Source organism: Catharus ustulatus, chromosome 27, assembly GCF_009819885.2.
Source record: "Catharus ustulatus isolate bCatUst1 chromosome 27, bCatUst1.pri.v2, whole genome shotgun sequence".
NCBI classification, from domain to species: domain Eukaryota; kingdom Metazoa; phylum Chordata; class Aves; order Passeriformes; family Turdidae; genus Catharus; species Catharus ustulatus.
The window spans coordinates 1,974,305-1,993,413 of NC_046247.1; the positions used below are offsets into that span (position 1 = coordinate 1,974,305).

The 19,109-nt window shown below is 47.9% G+C and overlaps 1 protein-coding gene across 1 annotated transcript; it reads right to left on the reverse strand.

Moving 5' to 3' along the window:
* Positions 1-12,194, reverse strand: ENTPD4 (ectonucleoside triphosphate diphosphohydrolase 4). The gene is made up of 13 exons (XM_033081429.1): positions 12,134-12,194; positions 11,402-11,508; positions 10,529-10,714; positions 9,553-9,758; positions 8,413-8,563; positions 7,439-7,542; positions 6,819-6,878; positions 5,904-6,034; positions 5,515-5,681; positions 3,669-3,993; positions 2,316-2,401; positions 1,084-1,245; positions 1-378 (listed from the first exon to the last, which is right to left on the reverse strand). The coding sequence occupies exons 2-13, from the start codon at positions 11,407-11,409 to the stop codon at positions 153-155; spliced, it is 1,812 nt and encodes a 603-aa protein (XP_032937320.1). The 5' UTR covers positions 11,410-11,508; positions 12,134-12,194; the 3' UTR covers positions 1-152.
* Between the last annotated feature and the right edge of the window lie 6,915 nt (positions 12,195-19,109).

The window sequence follows — 19,109 nt, forward strand, 5'->3', positions numbered from 1 at the left end:
TCCTGTGTGATTCCCAGGATTCCCTGTGTGATTCCCAGGATTCCCAGTGTGATTCCCAAGGATTCCCAGCGTGACTCTCAGAGGTTTCCCAGGATTTCCTGTGTGATTCCCAGGATTCCCAGTGTGATTCCCAAGGATTCCCAGCATGACTCTCAGAGGTTTCCCGGCCCTTTCTGCGGGCTCAGCCCCTCCTGGCCCCAGAGAGCGGGCGAGCTGCCGTGGGACACGCGGCGGTGGATGCGGCGCAGGCGCAGCAGGTACAGCAGGATGGAGAGCAGCACCACCAGGAAGCAGGCCAGGAACAGGTAGTGGTTGTACACAAAGGAGAAACTCCTCCAGTGGGAGTGGATCCCACGGAAATTCTCCTGCTGGATGTCCCTGGGAAAGAGCAGAGGGATGAGGGTCACGTCCTAGAGGGAAATTCTGCTTCCAGCTTGGTGGGAATCAGAGCTCGTTTTGGGGAATGGGATCTAAAAATCACAATTTGAGGCTCTAAAAACCACAAGTTCCAATCCCCAAAATCCTCTCCCAAAGGGTTTTCCCAGAGTTTTGAAAGGATGTCCCTGGAAACGATCAGACACACTTGGGAGGCAGAATTTCATTTCCAATTTGGCTCAGGGGAGGAATCAGAGCCCATTTGGGGGAACAGGATCTAAAATCCACAATGTGAAGCTCTAAAAACCACAAGTTCCCATTCCCAAAATCCTCTCCCAAAGGGTTTTCCCAGATTTTTTGAGAGGATGTCCCTGGAAAAGATCAAACAGGCTTTGGAGGCAAAATTCCATTTCCAACTTAGTTCAGGGCAGGAATCAGAGCCCATTTGGGGGAACAGGCTCTAAAACCCACAAGTTTAGGGATCACCACCTCTTTCCATGCCAAAATTCATCTCCCAAAGGGTTTTCCCAGATTTTTGAGATTGCTGGAAATTATCAGTCATGATTTAGAGGCAAAATTCCACTTCCAGCTTGACTCAGTGCAGGAGTCAGAGCCCATTTGGGGGAACAGGTTCCGAAACCCACAAGTTTTGGGATCATCATCCTTTCCCACCCCAGATTTCCCTCCCAAAGGCTGTTGCTGGGGTACCTGAGGGGCAGGAAGCGGGTCCTGTAGAGGATGGCCCCCAGGGTCCACTGCACCTCCTTGTCATAGACCTGCAGTGCTGTCTTCAGGCTCCCATAGCTCTCCGGGAAGGAAAAGCCCCGGTGGAAAACCTCGAACATCCAGGCGGATTTAAAGCACTGGAACCTGGGAGAGCAGAGGGGTCAGGCAGGGGAAGAGGGGAAGTCCTGGGGGCAGTGGGGTCAGGGACTGTGGGATCAATCAGGGACAGTGGGGTCAATCAGGGACAGTGGGATCAGCCATAAACCAGTGGGATCAGGAACACTGGGATCAGTTAAGGACAGTGGGATCAGGGACAGTGGGATCAGTCAGGGACAGTGGGATCAGGGACAGTGGGATCAGTCAGGGACAGTGGGATCAGGGACAGTGGGATCAGTTAAGGACAGTGGGATCAGTCAGGGACAGTGGGATCAGGGACAGTGGGATCAGTCAGGGACAGTGGGATCAGGGACAGTGGCATCAGTCAGGGACAGTGGGATCAGGGACAGTGGGATCAGTTAATGACAGTGGGATCAGTCAGGGACAGTGGGATCAGTTAATGACAGTGGGATCAGTTAATGACAGTGGGATCAGGGACAGTGGGATCAGTCAGGGACAGTGGCATCAGGAACAGTGGGATCAGGGACAGTGGCACCAGTTAAAGACAGTGAGATCAGGGACAGTGGGATCAGTTAAGGACAGTGGGATCAGGAACACTAGGATCAGTCAGGGACATTAGGATCAGTCAGGGACAGTGGGATCAGGGATAGTGGGATCAGTCATAAACCAGTGGGATCAGTGACAGTGGGATCAGTTAAGGACAGTGGGATCAGGAACATTAGGATCAGTCAGGGACAGTAGGATCAGGAACAGTGGGATCAGCCAGGGACAGTGGGATCAGTCAGCGACAGTGGGATCAGGGACAGTAGGATCAGGAACACTGGGATCAGCCAGGAACAGCGGGATCAGGGACAGTGTTAAGCTCAGCCAGGGTTAAGCTCAGCCAGGGTTAAGCTCAGCTCAGCATTCCACCAACCACAGGACACAATCAAACACAGAATCCTCCGCCTTTTCCAAGGGGATTTTTCCACAATTCCCAATTATTTTCCCCACTTCCAGCAATCCAACAAAACAGCCAGGTCCTGGCAGGCGTGCAGGAGGAATTCTGGGACAAACCCCAAAGCCCAAACCCAAAACCCAAACCCAACCCCTCTCACTTGAGCCGGTGCAGATCCGCGTGGGGCGCGTAGAGGCCGCGCTCGAAGCGTTCCCGCAGCACCGACCACCTGGTGGCACAGTAATCCTGCAGGGAATCCAAAATCATTCCAGAGCTCCTGGAAAAGTTCTGCTCTGGGGTTGTGGGGATAGAATCCTCGAGATGTCTTTAATAAGGGAATTTATGCCTTTTTTTTCAGCTTTTCGGCTTTAGTGGATTGGGATCCCTTAAGGGATTTGGGATCTCTTAAGGAAAAGTTTTGCTGCAGGATTTTGGCAACAAAATCCTTATGGAGAGATATTTTAAATTAGGAATTTATCCCTGATTTTCACTTGTGCAGCTTTAGTGAATTTAGCAATTTGGGATCTCTTATGGAATTCAGGATCACTTAAGAAAAACCTTAGCTGCAGGACTTTGGGAACAAAATCCTGGTGGATGTTATAAATGAGAAATTGATCCCTATTTTTTCACTTGTGCAGCTTCAGTGGCTTTAGGAATTTGGGATCTCTTATGGAATTTAGCATTTCTCAAGGGATTTGGGATCTCTTAAGGCAAAGTTTTGCTGCAGGACTTTGGGGACAGAATCCTTCTGGAGAGATGTTCTAAATGAGGAATTTCTCCCTGATTTTCACTTTTGCAGTTTTAGCAAATTCAGCCATTTGGGATTTCTATCTCTTAAGGAAAAGTTCTGGGGACAGAATCCTTGTGGAGAGATGTTCTAAATGAGGAACTGCTCCCAGTTTCTCACCTGTGCAGCTTTGGTGAATTTAGGAATGTGGATTTCTAAAGACAAAGTTTTGCTGCAGGACTTTGGGGACAGAATCCTTGCGGAGAGATGCTATAAATAAGGAATTTCTCCCTGATCTTCACTTTTGCAGCTTTAGTGAATTTAGCAATTTGGGGTCTCTAATGGAATTTGGGATCCCTTAAGGCGAAGTTTTCCTGCAGGACTTTGGGGACACAATCCTGGTGGAGGGATGCTGTAAATGAGGAACTGCTCCCCAGTTTCTCATCTGTGCAGTTTTAGTGAATTTAGGAATTTGGGATTTCAATCTCCTTAGGAAAAGTTTTGGGAACAGAACCGTGGTGGAGAGATGCTGTAAATGAGGAACTGCTCCCCAGTTTCTCACCCGTGCAGCTTTGGTGAATTTAGGAATTTGGGATCTCTTAAGGAAAACCTTTGCTGCAGGACTTTGGGAACAGAATCCTGGTGGAGAGATGCTGTAAATGAGGAACTGCTCCCAGTTTTTTCACCTGTGCAGCTTTGGTGAATTTAGAAATCTGCTGCAGGACTTTGGGGACAGAATCCTGGTGGAGAGATGCTATAAATGAAGAACTACTCCCCGTTTCTCACCTGTGCAGCTTTGGTGAACTTGGCGGCGCTGTAATCCCCGCCCATCCTCAGCACATCCTCGGTGCAGTAGTAGAACTCGGAGAAGCCGTAGAACTCGCTGCTCTGGAAGTGCAGGGGGGGCTGGAAGACGCCGTTCAGGGAGCTCTGCCTCTGGCTGGTCCTGTTGAGCAGCGGCCGCAGCAGCTGCCGGCACTGCTGGAAGTGGCCGGTGCCGCGCAGGTGCAGCGTCAGCCCGGCCTGCTGCAGCTCCTGGCGCGCGTCCCGCGGCAGGCACGGGTCAGGGATGGGGGAGTCGGGGCTGAGCCCGGCCTGAGAGCCCTGCAGCCTGGGGACAGGGACAGGGACAGGGAGAAAAACAACTCAGAAATGTCCTGGGAACAGGGACAGGGCGAGAAACAGCTCAGAAATGTCCTGGGGTCAGGGAGAGGGGCTGAGCCTGGCCTGAGAGCCCTGCAGCCTGGGGACAGGGACAGGGAGAGAAACAACTCAGCAATGTCCTGGGAATAGGGACACAGCGCAGAAATGTCCTGGGGACAGGGACAGACAGGGACAGGGACAGCTCAGAAATGTCCTGGGAACAGAGACACAGCGCAGAAATGTCCTGGGGACAGGGACAGACAGGGACAGCTCAGAAATGTCCTGGGGTCAGGGATAAGGGAGTTGGGGCTGAGTCCAGTCTAAGAGCCCTGCAGCCTGGGGAGAGGGACAGGGACAGGGAGAAAAACAACTCAGAAATGTCCTGGGGTCAGGGACAGGGCGAGAAACAGCTCAGAAATGTCCTGGGGTCAGGGACAGGGCGAGAAACAGCTCAGAAATGTCCTGGGGTCAGGGATAAGGGACAGACAGAGCTCAGAAATGTCCTGGGGACAGGGACACAGTTCAGAAATGTCCTGGGGTCAGGGATGGGGGAGTCGGGGCTGAGCCCAGCCTGAGAGCCCTGCAGCCTGGGGACAGGGACAGGGAGAGAAACAGCTCAGAAATGTCCTGGGGTCAGGGATAAGGGAGTCGGGGCTGAGCCCGGCCTGAGTGCCCTGCAGCCTGGGGACAGGGACAGCTCAGAAATGTCCTGGGGACAGGGACAGCCAGAGCCCAGCAATGTCCAAGAGCTCCAGCAGGATCAGTGGGATCAGTCAGGATCCTCCAGACCCAGCTGGGAATAGTGGGAAAAATTCTTTCCACAAACCTGGCCTAAATTTCAGCTGAACTCATCACTCCTTGTCCTGGTATTCCAGTTCCTGAGCAGGAATCCCTCTCCCCTTCCCAGATTTTCCCTTCTGGAACTGCTGTGATCCCTCCACACAACATCCAGCACCATTTTCACCTTTCCAGCACCATTCCCATCCTTCCAACACCATTCCCATCTTTCCAGCACCATTCCCATCTTTCCAGGATCAATCCCACCTTTCCAGCACCATTCCCACCTTTCCCACCTCCCACACCCCCCAGGCTGCTCCCAGGGACTCTCCCAGGCCTGGAACACTCCAGAATTCCCGAGGCATTCCCTACCTTCTGCTGAGCAGGAATCCCTCTCCCCTTCCCAGATTTTCCTTTCCCATTACACACTGGATGTGCTGTGATCTCTCCACACAACATCCAGGACCATTCCCATCTTTCCAGCACATTCTCACCTTTCCAGGACCCTTCCCATCCTTCCAGGACCAATCTCATCTTCCTATCACCATTCCCATCTTCCCAGAATCAATCCCACCCTTCCATCACCATTCTCATTTTCCCACCCCCACTCCCACCTCTCCCACCCCACTCCCACCTCTCCCACTGCCCCCAGGCTGCTCCCAGGGACTCTCCCAGGCCTGGAACACTCCAGAATTCCCGAGGCATTCCGTACCTGTTGCTGAGCAGGGCGCTGGAGGCCAGGCCCTGCTCGTAGCGGGCGCGCGCAGCGTTGCCGCCGAAGCCCAGGAAGGTGGCCACGTACACACGGTACACGTGCTCGGTCTGGTGGGCATCACAGCCCAGGTTGAACTCTGCCAGCAAATTCTTGGCCACTTCCTCCTGCAGCAACAGCAGCAGCAAAGTCAGGAAACATCGGGATCATCCCGACCACAAAGGGAATTTTTGGGGTGTGTTGGATTCTTTTGAATTCACTCCTTGCTTGTATTCACCCCTTGCTTGTCTCTTTTTCCCTTCTGCTTTCCATTTTCCTTTTTCCTTTTAAACTCCTGGTAGAGGGAAGGGATGGAGGGGTCAGGGGCTGCTGGGGGAGGCAGGGCTTACACTTGGGGGCACCTCGTAGGCGATCTGCGTGGAGACGCCGCCCATGTCCAGGATCCCCACGGTGCGCTTGCGGAACACGGGATCGCGGTGCTCGCTGCCGGGGAGCTGCACCTCCACCACGGCCTCATCCTCTGGGGAAACAGAGAGAAATCAATGGGAAAATCAATGGGAAACTGGGAAAAATCCATGGTAAACTGGGAAAAATCCATGAGAACATCAATGGGATATAGGGGAAAAATCCATGGGAAAATCCATGGGAACATCAATGGGAAACTGGGAAAAATCCCTGTGCTCGCTGCCAGGGAGCTGCACCTCCACCACGGCCTCATCCTCTGGGGAAACAGAGGAAAATCAATGGGAACATAAATGGGAAACTAGGAAAAATCCATGGGAACATCAATGGGAAACATCCATGGGAAAATCGATGGGATACAGGGAAAAATCCCTGTGCTTGCTGCCAGGGACCTCCACCTCCACCACTGCTTCATCCTCTGGGGAAACAGAGGGAAATCAACGGGAACATCAATGGGAAACTGGGAAAAATCCAAGGGAAAATCCATGGGAAAATCCATGGGATACAGGGGAAAAATCCATGAGAACATCAATGGGATACAGGGAAAAATCCATGGGAAAATCCATGGGATACAGGGAAAAAACCATGGGAACATCTGGAAATGAAATTTCCATGGCTGGGAATTCCACCCCAACATCTGGATGGAATTCCACCACAACATCTGGAAATGAAATTTCCATGGCTGGGAATTCCACCCCAACATCTGGATGGAGTTCCACCACAACATCTGGAAATGAAATTTCCATGGCTGGGATTGCACCCCAACATCTGGAAGTGGAATTTCCATGGGTGGGAATTCCACCCCAACATCTGGAGCCCCCAGGTCCCCTCCAGCTCCTCACCATCGTCCGTGTGCTCGAATCTCCCCAGGACAAAGTTGATCCCAATCCAGGCATAGACTCCTGCAGGTGGGAACAAAACAACTCTGGAATTGCAGGAAAATCAGGAAATCCCAAATATTTTCCAGGTTCAATCCCATTAAAGGAAATCCTAAATATTTCTAGAATCAATTCCATTAAAGGAAATCCCAAATATTTTCCAGGTTAATTTCCATTAAAGGAAATCCTAAATATTTCCAGATTCAATTCCATTAAAGGAAATCCCAAATATTTCCAGATTCAACTTCATTAAAGAAAATCCTAAATATTTTCCAGTTGAATTTGCACTAAAGGAAATCCTAAATATTTTCCAGATTAATTTCCATTAAAGGAAATCCCAAATATTTCCAGATTCAATTCCACTAAAGGAAATCCTAAATATTTTCCAGGTTCAACCCCATTAAATTTTCAGGGATAATCAGCAAAGATTTGGCCAAGCAGGAGCTCCCATCACCCCCAAAATAAAGGAATTTTTTTTTTCCTGAGGAAATAAAGGCTGCCAAGAAAAGCAGGATTTGAAAAACTGATTTTAAAAAAATCCCCAAATGATTTAGGAATTTTGGAATTCCTGAAGATTTTCCCACCTTCCTGCTTGCCAGAAATCACCTCGGCGTGGGAGTCGGAGAAAATGAAATCAAAGTGCACGGGGATGTCTGTGAGCAAATCCTCCAGGATGGCTTTCTGCTGGCTGCAAAATTCCATGGAAAAGACAAAAAAAAAAAAAAAAAAGGATTGGTGATGGAATTGCCAAAAAAACCCAAACCAAAAACAAAAAAAACCCCAAAAACCCCAAAAAACCCCACAAAAAAATAAAAAACCCTCCAAAAAACCCAATAAGAAACGAAACCAGAACAAAAACTCCACAAAAACAAAAAAACAAAACAAGAAACCCAACCAACAAAACAAAAAACCTCCAAAAAATCCCCCCAAAACCACAAAAACCCCACAAAAAGCCCCCCCAAAAAACCCGAAAAACCAAACAAAAAACCCAACCAACAAAATAAAAAAACAAACAAAAGCAAAAAAAAATTTCCAAAACAAAACCACCCCAAAAATCCCCCCAAAACCACAAAAAAACCAACAAAAAAACCCCAAAAAGCCCCAATCCCCCAAACAAAATACCAAAAAAAACCAACACAAAACACCCCCCACAACCAAAAAACAAACCACAATAAAAATCCCCCCAACCAACAAAACAAAACCCCAAACAAAAAAAAAAAAAAGGGGGAGAGGAAAAAGGGGAGAGGAAATTCCAGGAAAGAAAGGAAAATAATGAAATAAAATGAAATAAAAAAGAAAATAAAATAAAAAATAAAATTAAAAAACCAAAATGAAATGAAACGAAATAAAAATAAAATAAAATAGAATAAGATAACATAAAAGAAAACAAAACAAAATACAATACAATACAATAAAATAAAAATAAAATACAATACAATAAAATTTAAAAAAAATAAAATAAAATAAAATAAAATAAAATAAAATAAAATAAAATAAAATAAAATAAAATATAAAATAAAACACAATAAAATGAAGCCAGAAGTGGCCAGGGATTCACCTCTCAGGCAGGATCCTCATGCCTGCCGTGCACAGGATGTACAGAGGAGTCTCCTTGTGCTTGGAACGTGGAACGTGCTCAGCAGCAAAGCTCAGCAGGGGAGAGATGTAATCACTGACCTGGGCAGGAGAGCTGGCAAACTCTGCAATGCCTGAAAAACAGAGCAGGGAAATCCTCAGAGGGGGAGAGAAAAGGAAAGTGTAGGAAAATAAATGGAATTTCTGTGAAATAAATGGAATTTCTGTGAAATAAATGGAATTTCTGTGTGTTCCTCTCAGTGTGGAATTTCTCTGCATTTTCCTCTCACTGATGGAATTTCTCCTCTCAGAGATGGAATTTCTCCTCTTATTGATGGAATTTCTCCTCTTATTAATGGAATTTCTCTGTATTTTCCTCTCACTGATGGAATTTCTGTGTTTTCCTCCCAATGATGGAATTTCTTGTCTCAGTGATGGAATTTCTCCTCTCAGAGATGGAATTTCTCTGTATTTTCCCCTCAGTGATGGAATTTCTCTGTGTTTTTCTCTCCTACCTGCACTTCCTGCACTCTGAAGGCTCTGGGGAAAGGAAATTTCCAGCATGAATTTCTCCAGGATTCTATGGGATTGGTTTGCAGGGAGCTCAAGTTTTATTTATGGCTTAAAGGATGCTCAGGTGTCACCATCATCCTTATTTTCCTTATTTGTTCCTTACATTTATTTCCTTATATTCCTTATTTTAAATCCCCTGCAAACCAATCCCCAAAGAAACCTGGTGCTGTTCCATGCTGGAAATTTCCTTTGGAGTGCAGGAAGCAAAGTTAGGATGGGAAATTATGGAGAAATTCCCACGTGGAGTTGATTCTTCCCAGGAAATATCCTTTACTAAATTAGGAGAGGAAATCCTGGAGAAATTCCATTTATTTTTCCAGTACCTGGCTTGATTTTTATCCCCATGGGTTTCCTAGAGCTTTACCATGGAAAAACTTCTCCCTCCTGCCTATTTCAAACTTCAACCACCACAAAACTCCCAATCCCAAAAAACCCTGGAGCTGTTCCACGCTCTCGAATTTAAAAAATCCTTTACCCAGACACTCCGGAGTGCGGAAAATCAAATTAGGAGAGGAAATCCTGGAGAAATTCCATTTTTATTTCCCAGTACCTGGCTTGATTTTCATCACCACGGGTTTCCTGTTGCTGTCCCTCATCTGCTGGATGTCCAGCAGGTCTTTGGGGTTGCCATTGTGCCGGGGCCAGCAGTACACGAACACCCTGGAGCCGCTGCTGCCGCAATCCACCACGATCCCGTAGTTCAGGTTCGGGTTCCTCGTGTCCGTGGCTTCCGTGTCTGTCACCCTGGCCAGGTATCTGGGGAAAAAATGGGAATTGCTGAAGGGAATTCAGGTGTTTTGGTTGAAATCAGATTCTAAATTGGGTGTTTTGGAGGGGAATTTTTGGGTGAGTTGGGTGGGATTTTGAATTCCAGCCAGTGCCACATCCAGGGAAAATTTCCGCTGTCCCAGGGGGCTCCAAGCTGGCCCTGGACACTTCCAGGGATGCAGCAGCCACAGATCCTCTGGGAATTCCATCCCAGTCCCTCCCCACCCTCACAGGCTGGAATTCCATTTCATTCTTTTCTATGGAATTTCTTCCCTGTTCCCCATGGAATTTTTTCCCTGTTCCCCATGGAATTTTTTCCCTGTTTCCCATGGAATTCCCTCCCTGTTTCCCATGGAATTCTTTCCCTGTTCCCAGGGAATTTTTTCCCTGTTCCCCATGGATTTCCCTCCCTGTTTCCCATGGAATTCCTTCCCTGTTCCCCATGGGATTCTCTCAGTTTCCCAGGGAATTTTTCCCTGTTCCCCATGGAATTCCCTCCCTGTTCCACATGGAATTCTTTGTCTGTTCCCCATGGATTTTTTTCCCTGTTTCCCACAGATTTCCCTCCCTGTTTCCCATGGAATTCCTTCCCTGTTCCCCATGGAATTTTTTTCCCTGTCCCCCATGGAATTCCCTCCCTGTTCCCCATGGAATTCCCTCCCTGTTCCCCATGGAATTTTTTCCCTGTTCCCCATGAAATTCCCTCCCTGTTCCCCATGCAATTCCTCCCCTGTTCCCAGGGAATTCCTGCCCCTCACCTGTGGGACCTTTTCTCCCCGTACTTGCCGCGCAGCAGCAGCAGCGAGCAGAGCAGCAGGGCCCCGGCTGCAGCCGCCGCCCCCAGCAGCAGCAGCTGCCTCAGGGAAGTGTTGAGGATCCTGGGACAGCCCACAGGGGACAGGCTGAAGTGCCACGAGGCTGGGAGCAGGCAGGAGATGCTGATCCTGGAATGCCAAGGGAGAAATGAGTGGATTGAGCGGTGGGTTTGGAGCTAAAGGCAGGAAAAATTCCTGGAGGGTGAGGAGGGGCTGGGATGGAATTCCCACTCCTGGCCCATCCCTGAGGAGGATGGAAGGATTTGGGATTTGCTGGGTTTGGGGCTGCAGCTCCTTGTGATCTCCTGGATTTCTTTTAAGGTCTCAGGAAAATTAGGGCCAGAAAGGAGGGAAAAGCCTGGCTTGGGATTCAGGGAATGGAAACCTGGGGATGATCCTGGAGAAGGTCTGGGGACACCTCAGGGCAGCTCCCCAGGGCCTGAAGGGGCTCCAGGAGAGGTGCAGAGGGACTGGGGACAAGGGATGGAGGGACAGGACACAGGGAATGGCTTCCACTGCCAGAGAGCAGGGATGGGTGGGATTTTGGGAAGGAATTCCTGGTTGGGATAGAATTCCCAGATTTGCTGGGGCTCCCCCTGGATTCCTGAGAGTGTCCAAGGCCAGGCTGGAGCCCCCTGGCACAGTGGGAGGTGAGATGATCCTTATGGTCCCTTCCAAATCCAAACCATTCCAGGATTCTGCTCTGGATTGAGCAGACTCAGGACACCCTTCCCATGCTGGAATTCATCATTCAGTTCCCTGCCCTTCCCTCCAAAGCCATCCCAGTTCATCCCACAGTTCCTTTGGGATCCTTACCTGCCCATTTTGGGGTCAGGGCACAGAGGGAGCAGCTGGAGCCTCAGCTGGGGACCTCAGAGGGACCAGGACCATCCAACCTGCCCTGAGCCATCCCTGCTCTGCTCCTGAGGGAAAACGGATCCAGCTGAGTCCCTGCACAGCCCCAGAATGGGAATGGGATTCTTCCCTTTCCCTTCCCTTTCCCTTCCTCTTTCCCTTCCCTTTCCTTCCTGCCTGTGGGGCCAGTCTTGGGCTTCCCAGGATAAGGAATGCAGGAATAGAAAGGAAAACGGGAATACAGAGGTGATGGAAGCGCTGAATGGCCTCGTGTATGGTGGGGAGGGATGGGATGGAATTCCCAGATTTGCTGGGGATGCCCCTGGATCCGGCCCGGCTCCTCCCAAGCCCCTGGGCCCCGGCGATCGCACCCCGATCCCATTCCCTGTCCCGATCCCATTCCCATTCCTGATCCCATTCCCCGTCCCGATCCCATTCCCGGTCCCAATCCTATTCCCATTCCCGATCCCATTCCCATTCCTGATCCCATTCCCATTCCCGGTCCCAACCCATTCCCTGTCCCGATCCCATTCCCGATCCCATTCCCTGTCCCGATCCCATTCCCATTCCCGATCCCATTCCCTGTCCCGATCCCGATCCCATTCCCGGTCCCGATCCCATTCCCTGTCCCGATCCCGATCCCATTCCCGGTCCCATTCCCGGTGTTTCCCCCCCTCTCTCCCCCCGCTTCACCTCCCGGGCCGCCCCATGGCAACCGGCCCCGCGCCACTTCCGGGTGCGCGGCGGTTGTGACGTAAGCGGTGACGTCACATCGGAGACGGAAGGGATTCCCCGGGGGCGCGGCCTGGGGGCGTGGCCATGACGGAGTGTGGGCGTGGCCTCGAAAGAGTGGGCGTGGCCAGGAGGGGCCCGGTAAAACCGGGCAAACGTCAGGGTTTAACGGCAGAAATAGGAATTTACGGCTATCAATTCACAAAAATTGAGAAATATATAAAATTCATAGCTATAAAAGTGTCAATATTTTGAAATATATAAAATTTATAGCTGTAAAAGTGTCAATGTTTTGAAATATATTAAATTTATACCTGTAAAAGTGTCAATATTTTGAAATATATTAAAGTTACAGCTGTAAAAGTGTCAATATTTTGAAATATATAAAATTTATAGCTGTAAAAGTGTCAATATTTTGAAATATATAAAATTTATAGCCATAAAAGTGTCAATATTTTGAAATATATTCCATTTATAGCTATAAATGTGTCAATATTTTGAAATATATTCCATTTATAGCCATAAAAGTGTCAATATTTTGGAATAAATTAAATTTATAGCTATAAAAGTGTCAATATTTTGAAATATATTAAATTTATAGCTGTAAAAGTGTCAATACTTTGGAATACATTCCATTTATAGCTATAAATGTGTCAATATTTTGCAATAAATTCAATTTATAGCTATCACTACCCAATATTTTAAATGACATTATTATAAGTACCCGGTGGTGTTGTAGCACCTGTAATAAATATGTAAATATTTACGATATAATTAATTGATTTGGTTTTATAAAACAAAAAAGGGCAGAAATTCCATGGGGAAAAGGAGAATTCTCCTGTGTTTTGCCACTGAGCGGCAGCACCGCCTGGAGAAGTGGAAAAAAAAGTTTCTCCTGGCAGGGATAAGGTGGAAAAAAACGGGAATAAAATCAGGGATTTGCAGGGAAAACGGAGCTGGGTGTGGAGCTGGGCAGGAGAGGAGGGGATTTGGGATGGGAAATTATCAACAGGGGAAGGGAAGGAAAAAAGGAATAAGGAAGGAGGGAGAGAATAAGGAAAGGGGAAGGAAAATGGGAAAGGGAAAAGGGAAAGGAATAAGGGAAAAGAAAAAGGAAAAAGGAAATAAATAAGGAAAGAGGAAAGGAGAAAAGAAAGAAATAAGGAAAGGGGAAAGGAAGAAGGGAAGGGAAAAGGGAAGGAAAAAGGAAAAGGGAAAGGAGAAAGGAAAGGGGAAAGGAGAAAGGAAAGAAATAAAAGGGAAAGGGGAAAGGAAAGGGGAAAGAAAAAAGGGAAGGGGAAAGGAATAAAGAAAGAAATAAAGAAAGCAAAAAGGGAAGGGGAAAGGAATAATTAAAAAAAAGGATTAAGGAAAGGGAAAAAGAAAGGGGAATGGAATAAGGGATAAGGAAAGGGAAAAGAAAAGGAATAAGGAAATGGGGAGATAAAGGGAAAAGTCCCAACCCAGCCTTTCCCCCTCTTTTCTGCTGGAAAACAAAACCAGGAGCTCCTCTGCCCCAGCGCCACCAGTCCCTCCCAAAATCACCTCCCATTGTTCCCCCAGGGCTCCAAACCAGAAAGGCGAGTTGGGAAAATAAAATAAAATTAAAAAAAAAATTAAAACCAACAACAAACCAAAAAACCCACACAAAAAACAAAACAAAACCTTTGGTGCAGGAAATAATCCCAAAGCAGCTTTAATGACACACACGGGCACTGCCTCACCCGGGAAGGGGCAATAATTAGGTCAGGTTATGTGAGCGCTGAAAAAAAAAACCCAGCAGCCAAATTCCAGCAGTCCACACCTTAAACTCAGGGGGATGGAGCTCCCTGCCCGGCTCTGCTGGAGCTGAATTTTCTGTTTTGGGATTTTTGGGGTGGGATAACCCCCTGCAGAACCAGCAGGGCTCAATTCTTTTCTGATTTCTTTGCATCAGCTCTCGCTGTGGTGACGTTGCACAAAAAATCCCGGCTGTGAAAGGGATCCCAGTGACTCAGGGAAAAAGGAGAAAGTTCAGGGATTAAAAGTGGGAATGATCCTGAATGATCCATTCTGATGGGAACAACCATTTTTTTGGGAAAAAAAAAAACCATTAATTCCTCCCCTGAGCTCGTAACAAAATAGGAATTCCCATTTTCTGTGATTTCCTGCACTGATCCCAACACCAGCAGCCAAATTCCTTGAATTCAAATTCCTGGAATCCACATTCCTGGAATGCACACCTTTCCCTCAGAGCTGCACAAAATCAGAGGGGCTGGAGCTCCCAGCCTGGCTCTGGTGCAGCTCCAGCGCTGCCTTTTCCCAGTTTGGGATGGTTTGGGACTGGAGAATCTTCAGGGCTCAATTCTCTGGAATTTTCTCTGGTGAACTGGTGAGAAAGCTCAGAGAATGTGGTTAAAGCTGGGAATGATCCATTCTGATGGGCTCCACCTTTTTTTTTTTGGGAATAAAAACCCATTAATTCCTGCCCTGAGCTCGTAGCAGAACAGGAATTCCCATTTTTTGTGATTTTCCAGTACTGATCCCAACACCAGCAGCCAAATTCCTGGAATCCACATTCCTGGAATGCACACCTTTCCCTCAGAGCTGCACAAAATCAGAGGAGCTGGAGCTCCCAGCCTGGCTCTGGTGCAGCTCCAGCGCTGCCTTTTCCCAGTTTGGGATGGTTTGGGACTGGAGAACCTTCAGGGCTCAATTCTCTGGAATTTTCTCTGCTGGTGACTCTGGTGAACTGATGAGAAATTTCAGGGAATATGGTTAAAGCTGGGAATGATCCATTCTGATGGGCTCCACCATTTTTTTTTTGGGAATAAAAACCCATTAATTCCTGCCCTGAGCTCATAGCAGAACAGGAATTCCCATTTTTTGTGATTTTCCAGCACTGATCCCAACACCAGCACCTCATGAAGCCTTCAAACCACGGAGCTGCTGCTCCCAAAGTGGGTCAGGTCACCCTGAAGACACAACAGAATTGTTTGTTTATATTCTTAGAGGTTGGAAATACAAACATAAAAAAAAAATAACTGGGACATGTCAGGTTTTCAAGCTGAATTTCCCAGAATTCAGGAGAATCCAGGCTGGAGCCTGAGCCTGGTACTGCCTTGGATCTCAGGATGGGGCTGGGATGAGGTCCAGGCTTGGTTAAATTTGTATTTTGGGGCATTTTGGGTGTTTCTAAGGAAGGATGGAATGAGGTCCAGGCTTGGTTAAATTTGTATTTTGGGGCATTTTGGTGTTTCTAAGGAAGGATGGGGCTGGGATGTGCTGGGAAGGGGCTGATCCATGTCCTGTGGGATGGGGAATTGATTCCCACATGGAATCTGTTTTTCCTATGAGGATCTGACCCCCAAATTTGCCAAAAAAACCCCTGTGAGGATGTAAAATTCCAGCTGGCTGTGCTGCAAATAAGATTAAAACCAAACCAACCATTTCTGTTTCCTCTGATCCCTCTTTTAAAGCCTTTCTAAACTACCACAAACCAGGACCTTTTCCTTTCCACATTAAAAATCATGGATTGCTTTGGGTTGGGAGGGATTTTAAAATCATCCATGGGCAGAGTTCCACCATCCCAAGCTGGGCTTGGACACTTCCAGGGATGGAGCAGCCACAGCTCCTCTGGGAATTCCACACCAGGGAATTAAAAACCACAATGATCCGGTGCTGAACACGCCAATTAAAACAAAACAACTTTTGAATTTGCTGCTCAGTGGCTTTGGCAGCTGCTGGTGGTGGTGGGAAGGATAAAACCCCCAGAGCCAGGTGCTGCTCAGCTGTTAGAGCAACTGGAGATTTGCAGGGTGGAAAAAAATATAAATACAAAGAGCTGGATGCTGGAGATAAAACCCAATTTGGGTGCCCACCTCCCAGCTGGGCACTGCTGCTTTATCAGCAGGGCTGCAGCAGCTGGGCTGGCACCTCCTGCGTGCTGGGGCTTTGATAAGGAGCTGCAGCTTCTCCTTATCAGCTGGGAGGTGCTGCAGGGCTCTGGGTGCTGCCCCTGCCCCTCCAGGAGCCTTTCCTTGCTTGCTGGGCTCTCCTGGAATTCCTGCATGCTCCAGGAGGGAGAGGCTGAGGCTGGTTCCTGGATTTATTTGGGGATGTGGGTGAACTTTGGGATTTGTTGGGTGTGGATTTGTGGAATGGTTTGGGATGGAAGGAGGTGAAATCCCATCCAGTTTCAACACCAACAGCTCCCACTGTCCCAGGGTGCTCCAACCTGGCCTTGGACATTCCAGGGATGTAGGGACAGCCACAGAAAATCTGGGAATTCCATCCCAGCCAGGAATTAATTCCCAAAATCCCATCAAAACAGCACATGGAGCCCTGGAATGATCTGGGAGGGACCCAGAACTTGACCCTGGAGTCCTGGAATGCTTTGTGAGGGACCCAGAACCCATCTCGGCTACTTTTGTCACCTTTTGGGGACACTTCCCACTGTCCCAGGGTGCTCCAACCTGGCCTTGGACATTCCAGGGATACAGGGACAGCCCCAGCAAATCTGGGAATTCCATCCCAGCCAGGAATTCCTTCCCAAAATCCCATCAAAGCAGCACATGGAGCCCTGGAATGATTTGGGAGGGACACAGAACTCATCCCAGCCACTTTTGTCACCTTCTGGGGACACCTCCCACTGTCCCAGGGTGCTCCAACCTGGCCTTGGACATTCCAGGGATGCAGGGACAGCCCCAGCAAATCTGGGAATTCCATCCCAGCCAGGAATTCCTCCCCAAAATCCCATCAAAGCAGCACATGGAGCCCTGGAATGATTTGGGTTGGAGGGGACCCCAAAGTTCATTTGGTCCCACAGCTCCCACTGTCCCCCAAACTTGCAAATAAAACCTGTGAGGATGTAAAATTCCAGCTGGCTGTGCTGCAAATAAGATTAAAACCAAACCAACCATTTCTGTTTGCTCTGATCCCTCTTTTAAATCCTTTCTAAAACACCACAAACTGGGATTTTTTTTCCTTTCCACATCCCCAGGAACGTGGGGAAACCCCTCAGGCCCAGCCCCTGCTTTGGCACCTGAGCTTTGCAGCAGGAGCAGAAGGATTTGAAATGATTAAAATAATTAAAATATAAACCTGGGAGCAGAATTTGAGCCTGGTCCATCAGCAGGGAGAATGCAGAAGGGATCATTAAGGTGACTCAAATTCCCCCTCCCTGCCCTGCCAGGAGATGAAGGAGATGAAATTTTGCTCAGGGAGAGGAAAACCTCGATAAACCCTGTGGAGCAATCCTGGGAAATGTGTCCCTGCCAGTTTTATTTCCTGGGATGGCAGAAAGGGAAGTTCCCGTGCCTGGTTTGTGGCTGGGGATCGTCTTTCTCTGCTGGAATCAAGGTGTGGCTCTAAAAATGTCACATAATGTGCAAAAACCCAGTGACAAACCCTGCCAGCAGCACAGGTCTCTTTTCTTTGCAAGGAAATAAAGGTGTGATAATCCCAGAAGGGGAAGATTTAAACAATTCCTGGGTTGAATTTTGTGCTGTTGAGGGGTTTTATACCCTGAGCTTTTCACAGGTTGGGTTTCCTGCTCTCAGGAAAACGCTGCCAAGTCCCCAGGATCAATCACGAGTGAGTCCCGTGCACGACAATGCCATTTATTGTTATTTTTTTTTTTTTTTCCCCAGCAGCTCCTGTGAGGAACAGAGAATTCCCAGCACAAATAAAGGAAGAACAGCTCGTGCTGCCCCCAGCTCCTCTCCAGGATTTTCTCACCTCAGGTGTGTTCACTTCCAAACCCAACACTTTATTTTCCTGGTTTTTTTTTTTTTTTTTTTTTTTTTTTTTCCCAGGCTCTGAGGATGGTTTTCCTCCTTCCAAACCCAACACTTCATTTTCCTGTTTTTTTTTTTCCAGGCTCTGAGGATGGTTTTCCTTCTTCCAAACCAAACACTTCATTTCCCTGTTTTTTGTTTTTTTTTTTTTTTTTTTTTTTCCCAGGCTCTGAGGATGATTTTCCTCCCTCCCAACACTTTATTTTCCTGTTTTTATTTTTTTTTCCAGGCTCTGAGGATGATTTTCCTCCCTCCCAACACTTTATTTTCCTGTTTTTACTTTTTTTTTCCAGGTTCTGAGGATGGTTTTCCTCCTTCCCAACCCAACACTTCATTTTCCTGCTTTTTTTTTTTTTTCCAGGCTCTGAGGATGGTTTTCCTCCTTCCCAACACTTCATTTTCCTGTTTTTTTTTTTTTTTTTTCAAGTTCTGATGATGGTTTTCCTCCTTCCCAAGGCCAACACAGCAATAAATTGCCCTGCAGTATATCATGGCAATGGTTAACCTTGATTTGAAATCGTGCAACACCTCCTTCCCTGCAAGGTCGAATTCCAAATAATCCTTCAGAGAGGAATGAAATGAAATCAGGGGCTGCTCCCTGGGCACTGAGACTTTGCCTCCTTCTCCACCAATCTCTCCTGGTTTGGGTTGGAAGAAGGAAATTGTGTAAGATATGAGGGGAGAAAAGGGTTTTTGGGGAGTTTTTGGGGTGTGCAGGGATGTTGGGATCCCTTCTCCAAAGAAATGAAATTTCCCTGAGCTTTTCCATCCGGGATTTTCTGTCCCAGTGAGACACAACGTGGCAGGGAAGGGACACGGGGATCATGAGAGACCCGCAGGATTCCCCAAAAAAAAAATCCAAATAAAGCCCTGGAGCAGCAGGAGATGAGCACAGCCCTCTGAGGTTTGGGGACAATTTGGGGACAGTTTGGGGCTGCTTTAGTGACATTTTTGGGCTTTTTTGGGACAATTTAGGACTCTTTGGGGGACAGCTTTGGGCTGCTTTGGGGACAGTTTGGGGCTGCTTTTGGGGACAATTTGGGGACAATTTAGGGCTCTTTTGGGGCTGCTTTGGGGACAATTTAGGCTCTTTTGGGGACAATTTGGGGCTGCTTTGGGGACATTTTTGGGCTCTTTTGGGGACAATTTAGGCTCTTTTG

Bases quoted from the DNA above. Each gene is read 5' to 3' on its own strand.
- ENTPD4 (XM_033081429.1), bottom strand. The intron at 6,879-7,438 runs GTGGGAAAATCT...TCCCACCTGCAG, and splicing joins GATTTCTGGCAAGCAGGAAG to GAGTCTATGCCTGGATTGGG. The intron at 379-1,083 runs GTACCCCAGCAA...GCTCTTTCCCAG, and splicing joins ACCCGCTTCCTGCCCCTCAG to GGACATCCAGCAGGAGAATT.